The 22,076-nt window shown below is 31.0% G+C and overlaps 1 protein-coding gene across 3 annotated transcripts in view; it reads left to right on the top strand.

Moving 5' to 3' along the window:
- The window catches only part of LOC129233552 (sin3 histone deacetylase corepressor complex component SDS3-like), a 52,239-nt gene extending 30,868 nt beyond the window's left edge, over window positions 1–21,371 (top strand). For 2 of the 3 annotated variants that reach the window (XM_054867563.1, XM_054867562.1), the window contains exons 4-11: window positions 2,938–2,994; window positions 5,167–5,262; window positions 6,201–6,262; window positions 8,595–8,628; window positions 11,835–11,882; window positions 12,832–12,916; window positions 20,859–20,946; window positions 21,150–21,371. In XM_054867563.1, the coding sequence (XP_054723538.1) occupies window positions 2,938–2,994; window positions 5,167–5,262; window positions 6,201–6,262; window positions 8,595–8,628; window positions 11,835–11,882; window positions 12,832–12,916; window positions 20,859–20,946; window positions 21,150–21,245 (566 nt within the window). In that variant the 3' untranslated portion in view covers window positions 21,246–21,371. The remainder of the gene's footprint in view (window positions 1–2,937; window positions 2,995–5,166; window positions 5,263–6,200; window positions 6,263–8,594; window positions 8,629–11,834; window positions 11,883–12,831; window positions 12,917–20,858; window positions 20,947–21,149) is intronic. The other variant, XM_054867564.1, reaches the window with a different exon arrangement.
- The last annotated feature ends 705 nt before the right edge of the window (window positions 21,372–22,076 follow it).

Below are 22,076 nucleotides of genomic sequence, written 5' to 3'. Positions count from 1 at the left end.
GATTTGATATTTAGAGTGTTCTCTGTGTTCTACTAATACAAAACTGTGATAAGATTCTGAACAGCCTCCCCCCCCCCCCCCCCGAAAAATAAATAAATCCAACACTTATAAAAAAACGTTCACTGAAACATAAAGTTTATGGATGCATGATGCGGGGCTATCAGAGAAATGGAAACTGTAGGGGAAAGGGCCCCCAGAGTTGCATCGGGGCCCCAACTGACTTTAGTCAGGCCCTGTGCGCTACTATTGTAAACTAATGAAAGATTGTGACATAAGGTCGACTTTTCCCCCTTTTCTCTCCCATTTAAATTAAAGCTCCAATACATAACAGATGCAGGGCCTGATTAACACACATGCCAACCAGGCCTGGGCCTGGGGCCCCAATTTTTTTTTAAAACTTATGCATGGCATTAAAAAAATCATGTATTTTTGTGAAAAAATAAAAAGTTTTTTTTAAATAAATGTTAAACGTTATTTTAACATTATTTTAGGTTGGCTTAATGTGATAGAATACATCGCATCACACCCGAGGGTCCCCTGTTCCTATGCTATTAGTGACTTGCCCAGATTAGGGACCCTCGGGAAGTTGTGACAGAATACAGAAGGGGGGCCTCCAAAGCGTAGTGGGCCTTGGGCCTCACTATTAGATAGTCAAACCCTGAAGAGATGCGCCGACAGTGGGTCCTGAAAAAGGGATAAGTAGAATTTCTCGCTTGGAATGTTGAAACTTAAGCGTACTCTTGCCATGTTAACTTCAGAATAGCCAACTCAAAAATTAATTTTTAACGTTTTTTTTTTTGGTACCGCTTCGCGGGCCCCCCAACGTCTCACGGGCCCCTGTGCAATGCATAGACTTGCCCCCCTCTCTTGACGGCCCTGAATTGATGTTAGCATCTAGTATCTAGGAATGCAGATCATGGACTCCTTTTTCAACATGATCTTTGGTAATAGTAAATTGGAATTAGTAAACCAAAATAAGATTAGAAATATTTTTAGATGAAGTTTAATTTTGAATATGGCTGTGAGTTAGTAACTTTTTCTTTGATTTTAATTTATACAATTGTTAATCGTTAATAAACTTGTTTTTGTTTATAATATGACTTTTTCGTCACTTAGTTTAAGATGATTCATGAAACAGAAAAATGAATTTTGAATTGATAATTTAGCTACTCTACATAAGCATCACACTTTGTTTATTTATTAGCTTTGAAATATTAGTATTCTTAGCAAAACTTGGGCTATTACTACTCATGCAATATGCTGAAGTATTATAGTCCATCAATCTGACCCCAAAACGAACCAGGATTCATCATTGAACACCACCTTTTGCCAGACAATGACACCCCACATTGCTCTGGCTTCGCACCATTGTAGACGGAGTTGCCTATGTTTTGGTGTTAAAGGGAGTACACAAAAAGGATGCTTGGACTGTAGATTCACTTCCACTAGACATGTAGGAATGGTTCAGTGAACAACTGCTACTCCTACGTCTGCTTGTATGGTGGAACAGTCACTGTGGGATCTGTGAGCACTTGCCGGACAATCCTTCGTTCCTCTCTCCTCCTTGTCTTTCTGGTCGTTTCAGACCCGGTTTTTCACACTTAAGTACCATTTTGTGTCCATTACCTTCAACAGTTTCTAATGGAAAACTCCGAACGATTCACTTGGGCAGCAACAAGGTTCTTCGACCAGCCCACAATTTTCATGCCAATGATCAAATGTCTCTCAAACTCCCTTAACTGTGAGAAACGTTTTCTAACTCGCCTACCTGGTGTCTTTCATTCTTTAAGGTTCTCCAATAATCAGGATATGATCCTAACATTTATAAATCTTAAATTATGCACTGATTTATATAGCACCTTTTTTCCCGATTGCACTGATACTGTGGGTAAACGGTCATGCGCATTGACACCATACTTGGATCATTTGCATATCAGATGTCACTCTTTCTTTTTGCAAAGTTTCAGTATTATATCTTTCTGCTTTTTTGAGACGCTATTTTCAATGTTCCTGAGTGTAGTTTAGCTGTAGTAGTGTCAGGCTGATGTTCAAAGTATGCCATGATATTCACTTTTTACTCTGGAGTCCCCTGTATCTACCACTATTTGTGGTGTACCAGTTGCATGTGGCCCTGAAGACAGCTCTGATTTTTTGATCCTGATCGGCAGCCGAGCAGTCCCTGGTCCAGCTCCCACGGAGGTATCATTTCACTTGGAAGACTTTGTGACCACAAGAATATTTAACGTCCTCCCATCAGCATTAATGAAGAAAATTTATCTTCGACTGACTGGGATCGAACCGGGGACCCTCCGGACACAAGTCCGGTGCCTAACTAATCAGGCCACCACATCCTTGCCATGATGTTCATTAGTTAACCATGGTTTATTATTTAATCAATTTAGGAGCTGTAAATTTAATCAGTGTAAAAAGTAAATGTTTTGTGCCCTTAGTAACTTTCTTGCTAACAAAATTTTTAACTATCATTTATGTGAATTGAAAATAAGGGAACCTTCAAATTTGATGCAAATTATTCGGATGAACAAGGTTTTGCTGTAATGTTCGTAAGAAAATCTTGAAGTTTTTATAGTCTGATATTTTTGTTGTAATGACCTAAACTTCAACCTGTAGTAAATTTGATAAATGTGAAACTGTTTGTAAAATTGTTTTTATTTAATTTTATAGTTTTCTTTTTTTTTTTAAAAATTTGTTTTATAAAAAAGATTACTTGAAATAAATTTGAAAAAAAAAAGGTGGAGTTTTAGTAATAGCTAGGTTACAACAATTTGCTCTATATTTTGTGATCTTTCTGTGAAGCTCCTTACAATGGCTTTAACCTGGTGGTCATTTAAAAATAAAAATCAATTGCTCTTTCTATTGATGTGTATACCAGTGATGCTCTGGTCCTATTACTGAACTGTTATTCCATATTTTGTACAGATAAGAGCTCACTGCAGTTCGCTGATCTTGCAATCGTCAGAAGACTTATCCTAGAAGGTATACAAATTAAGAGTAGATTTTTTTTTGTAACTGTACTGACAAATATGCTGTTAAGACAGTTCATGGCAGCTTTGTTTTTCAGTACAGTTTTCTTAACAGTCTCAAGGTGCATTTCTTTGAATATTGTTTTAATTTGCACATAGTTTTAAAAATAAAATGACTTGATCAAATGTGTGCTATTTTGAGAAGAGCCATTGAGAATTTTCTGCTTGATTTAAGCATAATTTCAATGCATTTTTACATTGTTTCTACTGTTATGAGCTTTATCACAATTTGAAAGGTCTGCTGAAGGTTTCTAAGCAAAAGATAAAATTGTTAAAAATTATTACTGAAAGCATTATTTAAGGTTATTAGTATTTTACGCTATTTTCTTGAGTGTGAAATTGATCTTCTGCTTGAAGGTTCCAAAAAGTAGTTGAGTAAGCTAATGCAGAGTATTTATTTGCAATATATACTGAAGGTTCCAAAAAGTAGCCGAGTAAGCTAATGCAGAGTATTTATTTGCAATATATACTAAAAACAAGTAATGGTTATTGATAATTTTGTGCGATCAAAGAAGCTAAATTGTTGTTTGTATAATCATTGATTTGTTCAAATTTTATTTACAATTTGTGTGGTGATTCTATTGTTTGAATTTCAATGGGTTTCTAAATTTATCACTAACTATGTACACTTATTTGGGGGAATGTGTCTCCTTTTGTAAACAGGGAATTTTATGTAAAACAAAAGCATGCACGTTATGTGATATATTTCAAGACATTCTGATAATAGCTTTTAAATTAATATGCATTTGAGATTAATTATTTTTTTTAATTCTGAGCTATTTTTATTTTCTGTTGTGAACTATTTCCATCTTCAGCTGAACCTTAGTCTTAAAAATTGCATTTATATAGTACTTTCTTATGAATAATATTTTTACATACCTTTAAAGTTATACTTAAAAAAATGTTTGTTTAATAAACCATTATTTTCTATTAATTTTGTGATTAAAGTACAGATGTGTAAGCAGTCATATTATTCCACTGGAAATGATACACCTAAAAGATATCAATATTTAGATATATTAATTTTCCTTTGCAGCTAACAATCTTCAGACATTATAATATTTCTTGAAGTAGAAAATTTACTCCATACATGCACACACACACACTCATATTATAAATAAAACAAAATAGTCAAAAGATATTTTATGAAAAAAAAATGCTACACAGGTATTTATAAGATTAATTCTTAAACATTTATTACCACTGTATTACAGAAATTTTAGCATTTACTTTTTCATTATTCCAATATTTTGAATTACATAGTTAGCCCCTTCAGCAGCAGTAATGTACCATTCCTATTCAACTAGAAAGTCGCCCGTCAAGGTATGACGGGTGAAAATTGCTTCTACACTTGAACAAAGCAATGACCTGTTTGGTGATATTTTGATAGTTGAAATTTTAACCCTAACTCCAGTGGATTAACCCTAAACTTTTGTAGAAAGCATTCATTGTTGACCACTTTTTCGTTTCTTCATTCTCTTAAAGTGAGTCTTACCAGTAAAACAGTTAAGTTATCCAATCTAGTTCAGACTTGTCAAAATAAAGCATTCCCCTGCATACTAAGCATTACCAAAAAATATCAAATTGTTATGCTATGGCGCGAGTTTCATTGTTGGTGATGTCAGGAGCGTTACTCAATCAGGGAATTCGCTATTATATATATGAGGATTACTCGCTAAAATACCATGGTAGAATATGCGCACAATATTCTTAGTTCTTACTCGAAAGAGATTTCTGTGGTTTGGTTCACTATAAATTGATTTCCACCCTGGTCCTTGGGTTCTGGAATTATATTTCATGTTATATTTTGTCAAGAAATAAAGTTTGATAAAAAAAGTGCAAAAGGTTTTGGGTTCCAAGCTTTACACATCTGGTGCTTTTGTGCGTGTTGCTATAACTTATTGAACATGGAATAGGTTAATATAATTCCTCATGGAACTTTTTTCTGTTTTTGTTACACTATTACATACAAACTATATAGATTTTTTTTTTGGATGATGTTTGAAAAAATATTGAATTAGCCTTAAAAGGACCTGAAGATGCCCTTTAGATTTTATGAAAGTTTTTTTAAGTGGTAACTCTGAGGAGCTTGACTAAGTTTAATGATTGGAATTATTTCTCATAGATTCAATGGAAGTAAAACCTGTTACAACCAGAAAGCTACGAAGACGGCCTAATGATCCTCTGCCTATGCCTGAAAAAAGGAGAAAAACTTTGCCAAATATCCTTTTGTATTTTGTTAAATATTGTGAAAATAATTTGTTGTATATGTGTTTAAGAATTTCAATGAAAATGTTTTATTGTTGTTATGTTATATAAAGTTGAAATATTAGTCGTTTTGTATTTCAGGGCTACGTGATTCACAAATCTTAGTTTTTGATTGAATCTATATAAGTACCATTTAAATAGTTACTTGCTGAGAGTTTTAAAGTTATCTAAGCAAAAACATTTTGAATTTTTGATAACTTCTACACAGTTGCATTGATATAATGTTTACTATCATTTATCAAATCTGTTTAAATATCATTTAAGATTTTGTACTGGAAAATTAAGATTAGAAAAGATTTGAAAACAAAGAACTTATCTAAGAAAACATACAAACTAATAAATTTGATTTAATTGATGAGATTTGATAAGAATTTGATACTAGTTTTAGTCCAATATTTACTTCTGCTTTAATTTGTTATGTATGTAAGATTTAACATGTTATTTGCTTGGCAGGTTCTGTTGTTCTAAATTCACCATTTGTTTGCAGAGGTAAGTTTTTGGTAGCATTTTACTTTCTGATTTGACCTGGTCAGAAAATTGTTGCATGCACAACTTATCCTCTGGAAAGCATGCTAGAATGAAATGAATGTGTTAAAAGATTGATTGAATAAGTAAAGGATGATATTCTTAGTCATAACAGTGTATCTATTGAACAAACAAACGGTATTTGAATGAAAAAATAACTGTTGATGAAATCAAATCAATAAATAAAAGTAATTATCAGTTAAATTCTTGTTCACTGAGCGTAACATATATATTATATTTTCTCATTAATCACATTATGTATATATACTTCTTGCCATTTTTAATGCCTTTTTGAAATGTGTGTTAGTGAAAGATTATTTAATATTTGCCTTCATATTTCTGTTGTTTTTCTTAATTCATTGTCACCTCAGTTAAATTTTCTTCTTGAAGATAATGAAATCCTCGATGACCTTCGCATTCTTAATAAGGTATTAATTAAATATGATGCATGAATTCTTTTTTTTGATACATTTTATAATGTAGTTATTAGTTGCATGAAATAATTTTATTTTTTATCAATAACATACTTAGTATCTCTTATTCTACTCCTAACTGTAAATTCTATGTATTTGTGTTCCAGTATCATAGCAAAGGGTATATTCTGCATGCAATAAACTCCAATCAATTGCTTTGAAGGCTATTCACAGTCTTTTACAGTCTTACTTTATGATACTAATGCAGGGAATGTTGATCAAATCACTTTTGCCTCTAAATCTTGAGAGAATTTTGTGTTAATTGAATATGTGAGGTATGTCTTGTATTCTATTTAAATCTCAAAGGTAATACAGTGTCAAAAAACAACAACGTTGAATATATATCTCTTTTGCTGAGGCAATGACATGCAAAGTTTTGAAAAATAATTATAACTTGCATTTAAGATTTAAGTGTATGTGAATCATAGTTATGTCTATGCATAGGTAAATTATTTGTCTCAAATTTCCTTCATTTCTGCCTGAAAAATATCTTTTAAGTTTCCTAAACTTCATATTTTAGGAATTTAAAAAAAAGGAAAAAACCCTGAAATACATGCTAAAGTATCAATTGACAAGAAATCTAGTTTTATGCATTAGAATAAAACACTTCTCATTGGTAATGGTTGTTATAACCAAGTGAAATATACAGGGTAGCATAAAAGAATTTCCTTGTTTTAAAAATTTACTATATTTCATAAACTATTACACTTACCACTATAAATGATAGATAAAAATTAAGAAAAACACTCAAAGTTTTTTTGAATAAACTAATCGAATATCTGGATACAAACTTCAATATGAATATTTTTCATACATGGGTACCAGAAAACGTAACTTTTGAACGTAAATACTTTTCTATTTCAAAACTTTTTGTTGTCTTTTTTTTCCGTTCTTACATGAAAGTGCTACCTACTGGAAGTAACCATAAACAATGGTCCAGCTAAGTTCCAATTATTTTAATCATAAATAAAAAAAAATAAAAATGCTTTTTCATAAGAATTTTTAAAAAAAAAGAAAAAAACTTTTAATATTACAAAATCGAGGCCAATTTAATATCAAAGTAGTAATTTTGTTAATTGTGCAAACAATCAGCTAGTTTAATGATTAGTGGGAATATAATATTAAGCTCTCTCAATTGAAGTACGGCTTAATTAATAGTTTCAAATGTACGTTAAAAAGTAGTATTTAGTAAATTGGAGGATATACTGACAATTAATAATTTTGGTAGAATGACAATTATTGACGTATTTCTCCTCCATCATTTATTTTCACCTCAGAAAGAATGACATTGATAAGTTCTGTCATGAAGTGAGGAATTTTCCATTAATATAAGCCTAATCGATACATTTTTCTGGGATATTTTTTTCTTCGTTGCTACAATCTGCACATGTTAAGCATATGGAAACATGTTCACTTTTTTTTAAACATTCATTTACATCGCTGAAATTCAAGTTCACGGAGGTGAGAAGTCAGAATAACCATACTAACTTTTTGAAGCAAAATCTATCCGTTTTTCGAGAAAAATCTCACAACTTCAATTATGGCTGAAAATAAACAAAGGGGCTCCCTTGTATCATGGAAAATAAAATTTGATGTCATTACTGCCACATGTTAATGAGGAATGGCATTTTGTGTTTAGGTAATAGAGGTGAGAATTCATTGTGCGACATGACTTCTTGTCTTACTAAAACGAACTAAAACACAATATGAAAAAATTAAATATGCCCAAACCATTAGTATTTAAGACACTTGTGAAAGGAATAATCAATAAATAAATATATACTTTTAATTAAACATGTTATTAAGTAACAAAAACAGTTACACAAGGTGTGTGACATGCCACGAAGGTGAGAATTCACTTGTTGTGAACCAAAAAATATACGTAAAAACATTATTATTAAAGAATTGTTGGCAGGTTTAAATAGATATATTTTTGATGAAATTAAAACGCATTGTCAAATGAATTGTTCCTTAAATTTTTTTCTGTAAAAGGCATTTGACAGAAAAGTTACACTTTTTGAAGAATGACCCACATGCGTTACATATTAGTTGGCTGTTAAAGCTCAAAGCTTGTTTAATTGCCGTTGCTGTGTTATAAGTTCTTTTCAAGGAAATATAATTTAAATTTAAACTATAAATGTTAGAATTAGTTATCATTTTTTAAGTTGGATTTTCTTTTCATTTTTTTTTTTCAATTTCTCTGTTTTCCTTCAATATAATATATTATTTCTTTATATTCATAATTGACTTTTCTTTTTATTTAACCAATTCTTTAATATGCTTACAGGGCAAATATTCCACACCTAGCAAAAGACATGACAGTAAGTGTTTGTCTGATTTTTTTATATTAGTTATCATCTTAACCTCTTTTAGAGAAAATAATTTTGTTATTAATAGTTTGGTTGCATTATTTGTGTTACCTTATATGACTTCTATGACATTTTTACAATTTTACCACACTTACATTTCAATATCACGGTGATTATCTATTTTCTGATGAAAATGTTATAATTATGAAAAAATACAGATTTAATATGCTGTCTGAGTTGGGTCCAGGGATGAAAATATTCTGTCTTTTGTGCAAATTCCTGTATTTGAAAAAAAAAAAAAAAAAAAAGAAAGAAAGAGAAAGAAAATGAGATGCAGTGAGACGAAACAGGTTAGAAGTTGATAGGTAATCTTAAGCAAGTGAGTTAAATTTCAGAATTGAAAGATATATTACTTTATTTAATTAATAAAAATGATTATATTCAGCAGAAACTTACTACTCTTTATCCAATGGTCAAAATTAAAGAATTCTGAAACAAACACTTAGATCATGTGTTATAATTGAATTTCTTAAGCAAGTTGCAATGTTGTGCTCTTTATGTACTGAACAAATGTTACTAGTCGTTGGAAAAACTCTAAGGTGACGGTTTAGTTTAACGCTTGTGCATGGTTCACTGATATTTTTATTCCCTTAATGGCAATGTTGCGTTGTACGTTTATTTTCATTTAATTGCAAAATTTTGCTAATAGTTGCCTTCAAAGCAAATGAGTCTCATCACATCAAAATCTAATTTTTTATTTTAGTTTCCTTTGCAGTTTGAAACTGTACTTTAGTGATTTGAGACCAACCGAGTATTGATTATATCTCATTTTTCAATAAATACATTTGAAATGCAGATTGAAATCTGTTAAACTTAGTCTTTACTCCTCAAGTTCTGTTTCAGGTGAGTAAAGGTTGCATTTCATTCTTCTAACTAAAAGATGTGTTAGGAATTAGTTTGCCTGCATTGAATTTTTGCTGGAATAGAAGCTCATCATTATTCTAGGAGTCCCAATGAGATGAACCATTAAATGTTGCAGACATTTTGTCCTGAATTGATAGCAATCTTCTGGAATTTACCTTTCTGTATTTAGAGATTGTTGGTATCTGTTTGTGATTGCTGATTGATGATGACAGCTAGCAATATGAGGAACACACTGCACCGTTGAAGTTTGTTTCTTAGATTTTTTAATTTTACATATTAGGTTGTTTTTTTGTTGAAAGTTTATGTACTGTTTAAATTTTTCATCATGTATCACAGGTTTTATCTCAGCCAGTGGCAGTTCCTTATTGCCTCAAGGGCAAGCAGGACAAATGCCCTGCCCCCCTTTCAGAAGGCAGTCCCAAACTTGCAAATTTTCAAGATAACTTTGCTTATCTTTTTACGAATAAAAAGGATAAAAAACTGAAAAAACATATTGCATTTATCGTAGCAAGATTACTTTTCTTAGTCAGCACCTAAAAATTACTTACTGTTTGACTAGAAAAAGAGGAAATTTATTTTCTAGTTCTTAGTTAAATGCTGTGTTCATTTACTAATTTAGAGTATAAAAGCCTTATTTTTCAAGATGTATGCATAACATTTTCATAATTTGTTTTTATGATACTTATATTTTTTCTAATAGTAAAAATAATGCATAAGGGTAGCTCTGGATGAAATGTCTGTCCTGGGCCCATGGTCAGTGATCTTCAAATTTAGCTATCTCACGAAATCTTTAAAATTATAAGATTTTTTTTTGATAAACTTCATGTATCCTTTATTAAAAGAGTCTTAAGATGGTATTTAAAATAGATAAATATGCCAAGACAGTCAAAAAGAAAAGCTGTTTTTAAAAAAAGTTTTATCAAAATTAATGTAAAAAACCTAAACTTATGCTCCAGGCCCCAAAGCAAAATGCTACTAAGTTTGCGACGTACATCCCAGATCGGATGCCTGAGCTGCAGAACAAATTCTGTTCAAATGCGAGAGGAAAACTCAGAAAAAATTTTTTGCAGAAATTCTACAGATTTCTGAAATTTCTGCAGAAACTGCAGATTTTTTTAAACTAGAAGAAAATAAAATTCTTGCAAAATACGATAATTTGGCAGAAAGCTCGCGAAAAATGTTGAATTTGATATCTCATTTGCAGAAACTTGATTTACTTTGAACTTAAAGAAATCTGCAGAATTAGTACAAAATTCTACCTTGAGTTGGAAGATGTATGCAGAAAATTTGCAGTTTCTGCAGATTTTCTGCATATTTTTTAGAATATGAAATATAATATTCTTTAGAAAATATCAGAAAAGATTCTGATTTTTATAGCGTTTTTGGTTTCCCTTTTCCTTATTTTTCCCAATTGATCTTCATCTAGTGCAATTTTCTCCATAATCGTACTTTTTGGAAACGTGCTGACATTGAAACACGTCCATCGCCGAAAATTGCGTGTCTTGTTTGAGATTTCAATCCCTTTGCATTCTAATAATATATTAAATAATTTAGAAAATGTTTTATTATATGCTACCCTAACTTGACTCATTTTATTTATTATTTTAGTTAGTTCTTTTTTTCTTAACATGATTTTAATTGCTCCTTCATGCGATGTAAAATTAACCAAAAAAAAAAACGAGGTTTGATACCTAGGTTTGGATTTTAATAAAATTTTGTATTTTTGCTCTTTTTATGCATTTTAAAAAGCTCATAAACTATTTTTAGAGAATCTTAATCGGTTTATGCCACAGAAATGCATAGTAAGAGTGAAGTTTTCAGTACTGGAAAAAAAAAAAAACTCCTGTATGAAACAATTTTGATTTAGGGCTCCCAATTTGTGAAAAGTTTATGATGGTTGCTTGCTTATACAGTGCTTGGTACTTGCAGAACAATTTTGGTCAAATGATTTTACGTTGCAGAACATCGTCAATTATTCTGCTTTGAGGGCTCCAGGTGTCTTCTTCTTTGCATGGTATTTGATGGATGGGGACAGTAACATATGCAGAGGGAATGGGGGTGGAACTGTAGGTCTTCAGCCCTTCCAATGGTTTTCAAAACTCAAATAATTGCTTACTAGGTTTCAATGTACTTTTGTTGAATATATGGTTACGCCATGTTAATTCTGAGATTGATTTGGTGTTTCATCTCAATTTTTCTGAATAATTCAGCCTTTACATTTTTTCCACTTGGTTACATTCCCTGTTTTAAAATTATTTGTAATATTTCTAATTAGAATTCTATATGTGTTTCAGGAGAAATTCGAAGTTTACACCGACAGCTTTATCTTCAAACCAGTCCAAGTAAGTTAATTTTCTAAAATCTGCTATAGGCCTCAGCCCACTGCTCACTGCCACTTAATAGCCCCGAAGATTGTTTCCACAATCATATTTTTTGTTTGATTTAAATCATCTGTGAGAAGGAATCAGATTTAAATATGTGCTACAATCAGAAAAAAATGAAACTCCTCTCCCATAGAAAAAAAGGAGCAAAGCAAAGAACTTGTAAAAATTTGAGCAACATTAAAATCCTACTTCCACTCAATGAAAAAAAAAAGAACTTGATGAAATTCATTTGATAAAATTATTTTTAAAAAAGGCTTTTTTAAATTCATGATTTACAGTAAAATTTTGCCCAGGCTTGAATTGAGCTTAGCCTACGTCTTCTGCTTCAGTTGAAACAATTATATCTCCTGTTGTAATTAATTCAGAAATTGGAACTAACTTCATTTTCTGCATAACAAAAATTCTCTTTGGAATAACATAGAATGTTACGGAACCAGGGAAATCTTCTAACTCTCTAATAGAGTATGAGATTTAGGTGAAAAAGTTAAATGCAAAAAAACATGATTTTGAAACTGAAAAAAAAAAAAAAAACTTAAACCTAACTTTAGAAAACAACAACAATTTTCTGTTTTGAAAATAAATCACATATTAGTTTATTTTCATATTTTTCTTGTATCACTCACTATTGCATTACAGGTAATAAGAATAAAAGTTTGCAAATTTTGTTCAACTCCAATGTAGTTCGAAAGTGTTATGCAGTGTTACTTATATGAAATATTTAAACGATTTTTTGTATTACTAAATGTTATCTATCTGTTTTTGCAACAGATATACTTGATAAAATTCAATTCTTTTTTTTTTTTTTTACAATTTTTTTCAAGTTTTGAGAAAGTATTTGCATTTTCAGTTGTTTGTTAAAATCTATTTCCAGTTGCTTGTTTGGTTTAGTGGAATTTCTTTGTTATAGGTCATGATGGCTTGTCCAGTGATCATCGTTCAACATCAATTGAGGTAAAAGTTGAAGATGGAAAGCTGTTTTATGACAAGAAATGGTATTTCTTGATTTTTGTGCAGTTATCGATGAATTATATTGAGGCCATTTTTAAATGTTTTTGAGTGGTGTGGTGGCTTAAATGTTTACAGTTGAGTAATGTGCTGCTCAAACCTTTTGTTTTCTAACTCTTTTTAATATTCAGGCTACACAACATAATTTTTCACAAATACTACATTTTACAAGAATTAAAATATTTAAGGGAACAAATGACGTTTTTTCTGAAAATAAAGCTATTTAAAAAATATTTTTTATATTTTTAATATTGAATTTATAAGGAGAATATATTCCGCAGTAGAAGTTCTAGATTATTGGTTTATATCTTTGATGAAAATACATAGAATGTAAAATAAGAAACAACAATATTAATAGCACAAATTGCAGATTACTGCAACCACATGTTCCTGCGTAACAAGGAACGCCTTTTTCAATGCAAAAGAAATGAGCTTATGGATCAAAAAGACATCTGACAAAAGCTTTTGTCGGATGTCTTTTCATCCATAGGTGGTTGTCCATTAGTTCATTTTGCGCCTTACATTCCGAAGTTTCAACTTGCACATTCATAGACTTCCCCTTCACTGCACCTGCCTGTTATGTAAAAAAAATTTGAAGTTCTGCCTACAATTTGTGTAAATCTTATTGATAAATTCTTTTCCATTAAATAGTTATAGCTGTTTGTAATCGCTATATTCATTTTGATTTACCCAGTATTTTCTGTTGCACTGATTAACTCAGATTCCCAACCATTGGTCCAACTGACTTCTGCCAGTCGGAAGAAAACTTTGACGAGTCCTCAGATTCTTACCTGTCCGAATGAGAAAAGTTTTTCTTCTTAAAAATAATAAACAAAGCAATAGTAATAACAATATAATTAATAACAAAATTTAGGTGATATTTTTTGACTTATTGATTTTAAGTTTTATATCAGAGATGGCATACCTTCTTCAATTAGTGTGCCAGTTAAATTATAGTTTTTTATTTTCCAATGTCTAGTGTACCATTTGTAATAGTTTTTTTTTTTAACAACTGCTCTGATTTCAAACAATCAAATTATATTTTGTGAGTATATTTGCTGCTTAGTTATTAACTTTCATCAAGTAGATTTAATGAACAGCATTTTATTTAAAAAAATAAGATAAGGTCATAAGGTGTTTTAAATTTAGTGTAAGTGAACAATATGAAATAAATGTTAATTATGTTACATGTTTTTACTTTTTTGTAGCTTGTGAAATCAAATTTACAAAATTCTATTTATTTTACTAGGGGGCTATCGCCCCCTGCTCGCTATCGCTCGCCAACCCCCGGAACTGCTTACGCAGTTCCCTGTGGATCGCTTCGCGATCCATGCTCGCTTCGCTCGCTCGCTGTATGCCAATACATTAGCCTAGCTAAAATTTTCCGTAAAAATTAAAGTTGGTAATTGCATTTAGGTCACCATCCATTTAACCAATATGAAAATTACGTTCATAATGTTAATTTGTCTGCTTTAGCCAGATTTTCGACAGTTTAACTTTGCTGTATGTAAGATGACTGCCTTGGCAATGTGCACAACTTTACCATTATAGATACAAAAGTGTCTGTCATTGCTTTGGAGAGATTGCACTTCTACCTGTTGGTCCGCGGAAGGTATTTTATTTCCCTTCTACCACCCATTGGAAAACCAATGAAGGCATTCCCCTATCCGCCACCTGGGGACGCGCCCTCTAGGGGTTACAGGCTCCCCCGAGGGATGTATTTACATTATTTACACTCTTATATATTTACATATTTACACTCTTATATATTCTAATCTGAGAAAACTTCCTCATATACACAATTAAAAATGTCCCGTTTGGGAGCCACAACTGACACTGCTTCAAAAGATCTTGTTCTTGATAATGCCACATAGAGCTGGCCATGACTAAAAACAGGCTCAGAGAGCACCAAACATATTTTCTCAAACGTTTGTCCTTCTTGTTGTTATTCTGAATCCTTGCCACGTCACGAACAAAAAATGGTTTAACTAAAAACGCGAAAACTCGCCAAGGCTACTTTGCTTGCACAATACTAAAACTACTATAACCCTAAACAAATTTGGCGAAACCTTTCAGCTGAGAATAAAAGGAATAAAGTAAATTCTTTCTCGGTTATTCATTTTGAACTGAACTGTCGTACTGAAGCAGAGAATAGACGACGCTCAAAGCGCCTACGCGTTCAAAACAACATTGCCGATGAACATGATTGTGGAGCAATGTGTGAAGAATGCGAATTTTGTGGTGCTCTTTATTGGCAGAAAGAGCGTAATACTGCAAATAAATATACTAAATGTTGCCATGACGGAAAGGTGCGGTTACCGGCATTGTGTGACGCACCTGATCTGTTGAAGGAACTGCTGACTGAAAATTCCCCAGCCGCTAAAAATTATCGGCAGCGAATCACAGAATACAACTCTGGAAATGGCTCGTCTTAAATTGGATTCAAGAACGGTTTCCTGCCTTCTTTGAGCTTTTCTTTGCTGATTAAGGTTGAAATGGGCCACAGCCCGACTCAAACTCATCTCAAAAAAAAAAAAAGTTCGTTGAGTATTCTGTGATTCAAGATTTCAAAACAACGTAGAAGTTTGTTTACATGATTTATCGGCGAAGTGTTGCCAACAGAGGTTTAGAAATTCACCCCTTCATTTGCCGGCACGTAAGAGAATTATATATATAGATATTATTTTTTCACTTAAAATAAATTTGTGTACCCTTTGTTACTCTTTACTTAATATTCTCTTTACTTAAAAAAAAAAAAAAAAAAAAAAAAAAAAAAAAAAAAAACTAATAACAATTTAATGTTCTATACAAATACTAAAACATTGTCTTGTAGAAAAACCTTGCATTTTGATTCATTTAGTGTGTCAGGGGAACAATATTACCCATTAAACATAGAATATTCACCTTTTGTTGTTATTAGTATACTAACAATGTTAAAATTGCACAAATAAGAATAATAATTGCAATTCTTAGTGTTATTTGACATTCCAAATTTATTATGTTTTTCAACTAATTAGCCATGCCAATTATATTCCCTAAATTTTAAACTAAGGTGGTTTTAAAACCACAATTTCACAGAACTCATTCATGAAACCTGTTCACAAGAAGCATATTGGGCAGTGTAAGAAGTTCTGTCACAAGTTTTTTCATGCCCAAAAAATTGTTCTTTAGAATCATTCTATTGTGCTAGAATTAAATTTTGTGACTTTTGAAATCAATACCAATAGTTCCCAACCTCTACTTTTTCTAACACTTCAAATTTGAGAAATTTGCTCGCCACTACTTTTCTTGAAATTCTGTCAATTCCATTTCTAAATTTTCAATATGGAAAAATGTATTTTTAAGATAAACCATAGTAGCAAATTAAGATCTTGGAAACTTGCAATGTTTTCTCCAAACTATGAAATTGAAAAATTCGTGCTGATACAAGTTCTATTGAATTTCCTAAAATATCCAAACAGCTCTTAAGTAAATATAATCTGTCTTAGCAAGATAATTGATCAAAAAAATTCAACAGAATTTCCAAGTGTCTTTTAAGCTTAAGGAAGAATTTAAGATTCTTTGTTTCTGTAATTTTAAATAATGTGTAAAACTTTTATTCTAATAATCTTAAGTGTTCTGCTACAACGCTGAAGTACAGAAACCTTTTTATCTTGAAACTGTTTTTGATCCTTATATTTAGAAAATAACATTGTTGTGATCAATAGAAGAGATGATAGAGTTCATAGGTGATATCATTTACAAAAAATAATTCCATTATGTTTCGAAATATCAGTTTTTTTTTTTTGCACCCCATTTTCGTATTTGAATGTAAGAAACCATAGCCAAAACTATCATAATTTGCAATCTAATTTGTGTTCTTTCTTTACTACTCATCCCACTTTTGTACTTCCTCAAGAAAAATTTACTCTTTTGAAAAAGGACTTCTTACTTTCATGGTAAAGGAGCACAAGTCTTCCTTCTGTACTGGAAAATGCTTGGGATCCCTTTTTTAAAAATGTTATCAGTGCCTATGTCTAAAAAAAAAAAGTAATTCAATAAATACCTGTAGTGTGCCACCAAAATACCTGTTGCAGGCACCTAGGAGTCACACATGTCACACGTTTGCCTGCTCTAATCTAGGAAGTCTTTAAAGGTTGAATTCATTAAAATGTGCTCAGTTGTGTTACTTGTTCTGTTTTTTTTTTTTTTTTTTCCTTTTTTAAATTATGCACGGCTTTGTAATTATTTATTTAAAACCTTCTGCGGTTGTTTTCAAAGGTTTGTTTACTTGTAGATGAGAAGTTAAGCCTTTGTCTTTACAGCTAAATATTCTTGTGAGTAAATGTAAAATTTAGCATATTGTAGTTTTACTGCTTAGCACCTTAACAATCTTATTATTTTCAAGAAAACTGTGATGAAAGTGCCTCTTTCTTTCATTCAACAAAATAATATAAATAAATGTGTTTGTACAATATGCATATTCATTTGTGGTTTTTGGAACTTCTTTTAGCTTTAATTTTATGCACTTTAATCTGGAAATGTCACAAGCATGAGAAATAAAAGATGAAAGCTCAGCACATGATTTTGACGGGAGTGAGAGGGAAGGGGTCAAACTTTTACAAATAAAGCTTAAATTTTTTTTATAAGAAAAAAGAGAATAATGATTGGGCCAAAAAAAAAGTTGAGCAATACAGAATTAACTAATTGCTTCAAAGTACCTTTGTTATTTTACTGATGTTAATTTCTGATTTGAATACATGAAAGTTTAAGATAATATTGCATTAAATTCATATTTACTTGTATTTTTGTTGTAGATTAAATAACGTTATTTCAAAAAATTAAAATTTGTTTGAATAAACTGAGTAATTGTTTACTAAACAAACTTAAAGTAGAAGTAAAGATCTGTAAATGTAATTGTTTTCAAAAAAAAAAAAAAGGAAAATCGTTTTAATAAACTGAGCAATTAATTGTTTATTAAACAAATTTTTAAAACGGAAATAAAGATCTGTAAATGTATAATTTTCACTTGCTGTGATAAATTAAATTTAAGTGCCACATAAGCTGCAACACCTGCTTTACTTACAATTTTTTCCTATATCACAAAAAAGTATATTTTTGATATGTCATTTTTATTTCAGAAAATAAATTATTCATCATTACAATAAAGTCATATTTTAAATGTTTTTGTTGTGTATAAAAGATCAAATAATGTATGGCGAGATATGAGAAGATTAAGAGAAGTTCAATATGAAATTCCAAAAAATCACGAAAACATTGTTGGGCTGAAGTGTCTTGTCCTACAATCCTTTTATCAGAAACAGCGTGACATTGCAACCCCCATCCCAAAATTCTGAGGAAGTCAGTAGACTATTTCTGAATTGGAAAGATTTTTTTTCACTTTCTACACGAATTTCCCAATCCAAAGCGAAATAAAAGTATACATAAATCTATGCTGGAGCTCTCAGTGGCTAAGAGATCAAAAACATGCTCCCGCAGCTATTTTTGCCCCAGTTTTCTATTTAATTTTGTAGCTTTTTATCCTAGATAATTTTTTAATTTAGCATTTTATTTTCAAGCATTCCTTTTTGCTAATGCAAAGTAAATCTTTCCACTAATCTAATGCTGGTCTTCCTTGCAGACAACTTTTTAGTTTTCTTAATCTCTATCGCAAACTACTTTAAAAAGTTCTGCTACTGGGTATAATGAATTCCTTTTTTTTTAAAAAATCCTAATTGACTTGGAAAGCGATTACAAATAGAAATCTGTTACAAAGTATTTTTGAAATATGTAGTTACAAAAACTATTGTGGGGACATTGGAAGCTAACTCCAGTACATCCGCCATACTTAATCTGTCCTGACAGACCAGAACAAGTCAGAGTAACGGCATGCTGAACTTAAAATAAAATTTCTCCTTGTTGCATTTTATTACATTCTGATTGAAAGTGTAAATACCATGCAACTACTCAAAATTTCATCTGCCTGATGATGTGCATTTATTCAGTTACAATTGTATTATACAATGTGAATTTTGTATGACTAAAGATAATTGAGTTTATTAATGTAGAAAATACAAATGATAGATAATGTGGATTGTCTTTGTATTCATATATTGATGTGTACTGCTTTTTTTTTGTGCTTTTTATCATGTAGTATAGCTTTCGCTGTGGATTATAAAAAAGACCAAAAGGTAGTGTGCAGTATTTAAAAATGTACTTTAAATTTTCTAATCAAAGCTTTGAAATTAAATATTCAGTTCTACATGATAACAATAAGGCATAATTCTTGTCCTAAATTATAATAAATGATGGATGTGAATAAATTATTGTGTCTGTGCATATTTATCTATTTACTACACGAATTTTAAATGTGTATATACTTTCATGTTATTTATTGTGAAGTCGATTGAACTGAGTGCAACCTGTGAAGTAATAGGGAATTTCAGCTAGATGCTTTCCTAAAAACTTACTCCACAATCTTATTTTAGTTTCTGTTGATTTCAATGTGCATGTACCTTTAAATGTGAATTTTTAAAAAAGTTTTTGTGTAATATAAAGCAACTAAATGTTTATTTCCTATACATTATTACTTGTGAGGCTTAACACTTTATTGAAAATTCACTCAATTGAATTATTTTTCACTTTCAAATTAGTCACCAGACTTACTTTCCAGGGAAGTAAATCTTATCTTACCCCCGCCAAGTTTTGATCAATTTCTGACAGCCAATTTCTGATGTTTTGAATTTTTCAAATTTGTTTCTTTAGTTGCCAATCCTACCCCTTGCTCTTAAAATTTTATCTCCTTACTAGATATTTTCTGAAATCTAGAGAAAATGTGGAGGGTGCAATTCCTTCCTCTTTTGCTCAAAGTTTTGCCACTATGCTGTATTCATGGGAAAGATAGATTGGATAAATACAAAGAAATGTGCCATTTGTCTGCATCAATCTCATATTTGGTTTGGACAGGAACAAATTTGGAGCTAAGAAGGTGGCATATGCATATAGAATTGGTTTACTTTTTTTTTATTCTGGAGAAGATCCCCAAAAGTGGCCAAGTAGCAAACATGCTGGCAACATCTTTGTTTGCATTTGGTCTAACAGAGTAGAGTTTTGTGGGGTCTAATGGTATAATTTTGAACAAGGTATAGTCTGATTGTTATGAGTTGGTACTCGGTCACATCTGGTTTGAGAAGAGAATATTTTATGAAAGGTTTATGCAATAGAGGGAGAAAAATGAGTGCGAAAGGGCCTGAAAACATGTGTTGTACTTTTGATATTCTTCTCTTTCTGAGACGGCAGCTTCGCTTGTTTGCCTGCCATTGGCAAATGAAAAGAAAAATTGATGACCCATTAAAATCTGGGGAGACGCTCCTGGCAAAGGCACCTATGGCAGGGTGCTAACCAAATAGGCTCGTTTATGACCCTTGTTTACAAACAGCTATTAATGGCCATTTAAATAGTAGATTGACTAAAAAACTTCATCTCCTCCATTTGCAGAATCGCAACTTAAAAGTTTTCAATTTCAACAAGTCAGGATCACACGATTACAAGTCAAAACTGCAATTAATTAAATTTGGTTACAATTACAATCATGCAAGAAACACTTGATTATCATTACAATTACAAGATTATGAGCATACCATTGCCAGATTATGATTACATAAAAATGTAATTGATTACACCGATTAAGATTACGTTATCCACGATTAGTCCAAGCCTGGTTGCAATGATACAATAGGACAAGTTATCTGCATAAAATAATGAAGCATTAAAATTTCAATTTTTTTAAAAACTAGTCTGAAAACTCTTCTTAAACTTGAATGCAGTTATACCTATTTATGATTTATGATATATATATATCAGTAGCTAGTCATAAGTAACTTGTAAATATTGTTGTTAACCAAATGTGTAGAAACTATAAATTCTTTGTTTTTTTTCAAACGTCTACAGGTATCATCGTGGTCAACAAGTGTACTACGAAGAAAAGGAAGCAGGATCTAAAAAGAGTGGCTCAATTTGTACTATAAGTTCATCTGAAGTAAGTATTTTAAAATTTGAATCATTAGATAGTACAAAATTCAAAAGTGAATACATTTCAGATTTTTTTTTTCGTCTTCTTCTGGCGTTATTATGATGAAGGATAATTCTTAATGCTGCGACAATTATTGAATGATGATTGATTGTTTTCTTTAGTTTCAATGTCTTATTTGACATATTTATTTATTTGTATTATTATTTCAGATTTGGATCAGGAGGACATCTGATTGTAATAAAGTTCGTATTCATATTAACCAACTGCAAAAAGGAAAATTCACAATTCGAAGGAGATCAGCCTAAGTTCATCCAACACCAGATGTGTATTTTGTATATAGAATGTAATGAATATATTATCATACTTACAAATTATGTTAAATGTAAATCTTGATAATATTTTGTTTTATTTATTAAATGTCATATCGTTGAGTTTAGTTTTCTGTTTTGCGGCTGGTCATATTTCAGGGTTCCCATGCCCTTTCAATAAGGGGGCTGATGCATAAATAAATAAGTCCTGAACTCAAAATAAATGTATTACAAATTAGAACTTTGAGTTTTTGAAGGTGACAAACAACATTTCCCCCCTCCAAAATTACATATTAGTTTTAAATAATACTCTGTATTTGCCTTATAACTTTTTAAAATTCCTTTGAAAGTTTTGCATAAATGTGTCTGTATTAAATAGTACATTTTTTAAATTTACACTGATATCACTTTATTACGAATTGTTGCATTCATATTGAGGAAAATAATTGTAAGACTTTGGAATACATGCATACAATGGCTCAGTGGTCAGAAGTAGCCAGCTACAAGTAGCAACTAAACTGTAGTACCTACATTTTTAGTAGTTTGTAGCATAGCACACTACTTTAAAAACAAAATAGAGTAACAAGTAGTTCAATACAAAAAAAAAGTAGTTTGCAGCGATTCTGGAAGTTACAATTACTTTTAAATTAAGTTGAAAAAAAATATATCCATAGCGTAAGAAAAGCGATGGTTACCAGACCCATAGCTTAAAGTTCAAATTTTTTTTTCTGTGATCCTACAAAATATAAGTTCCCATAAAATTAATTCCAATATAGAAAATTAAAATTTTTCTCCTCTGATTTTCCTTATCTAATCAATTTTATGTAT

This window comes from Uloborus diversus, unplaced genomic scaffold, assembly GCF_026930045.1.
Source record: "Uloborus diversus isolate 005 unplaced genomic scaffold, Udiv.v.3.1 scaffold_519, whole genome shotgun sequence".
NCBI classification, from domain to species: domain Eukaryota; kingdom Metazoa; phylum Arthropoda; class Arachnida; order Araneae; family Uloboridae; genus Uloborus; species Uloborus diversus.
The sequence above is the reverse complement of the archived record's forward strand: the minus strand, read 5'-3'. Positions and strand labels throughout refer to the sequence as shown.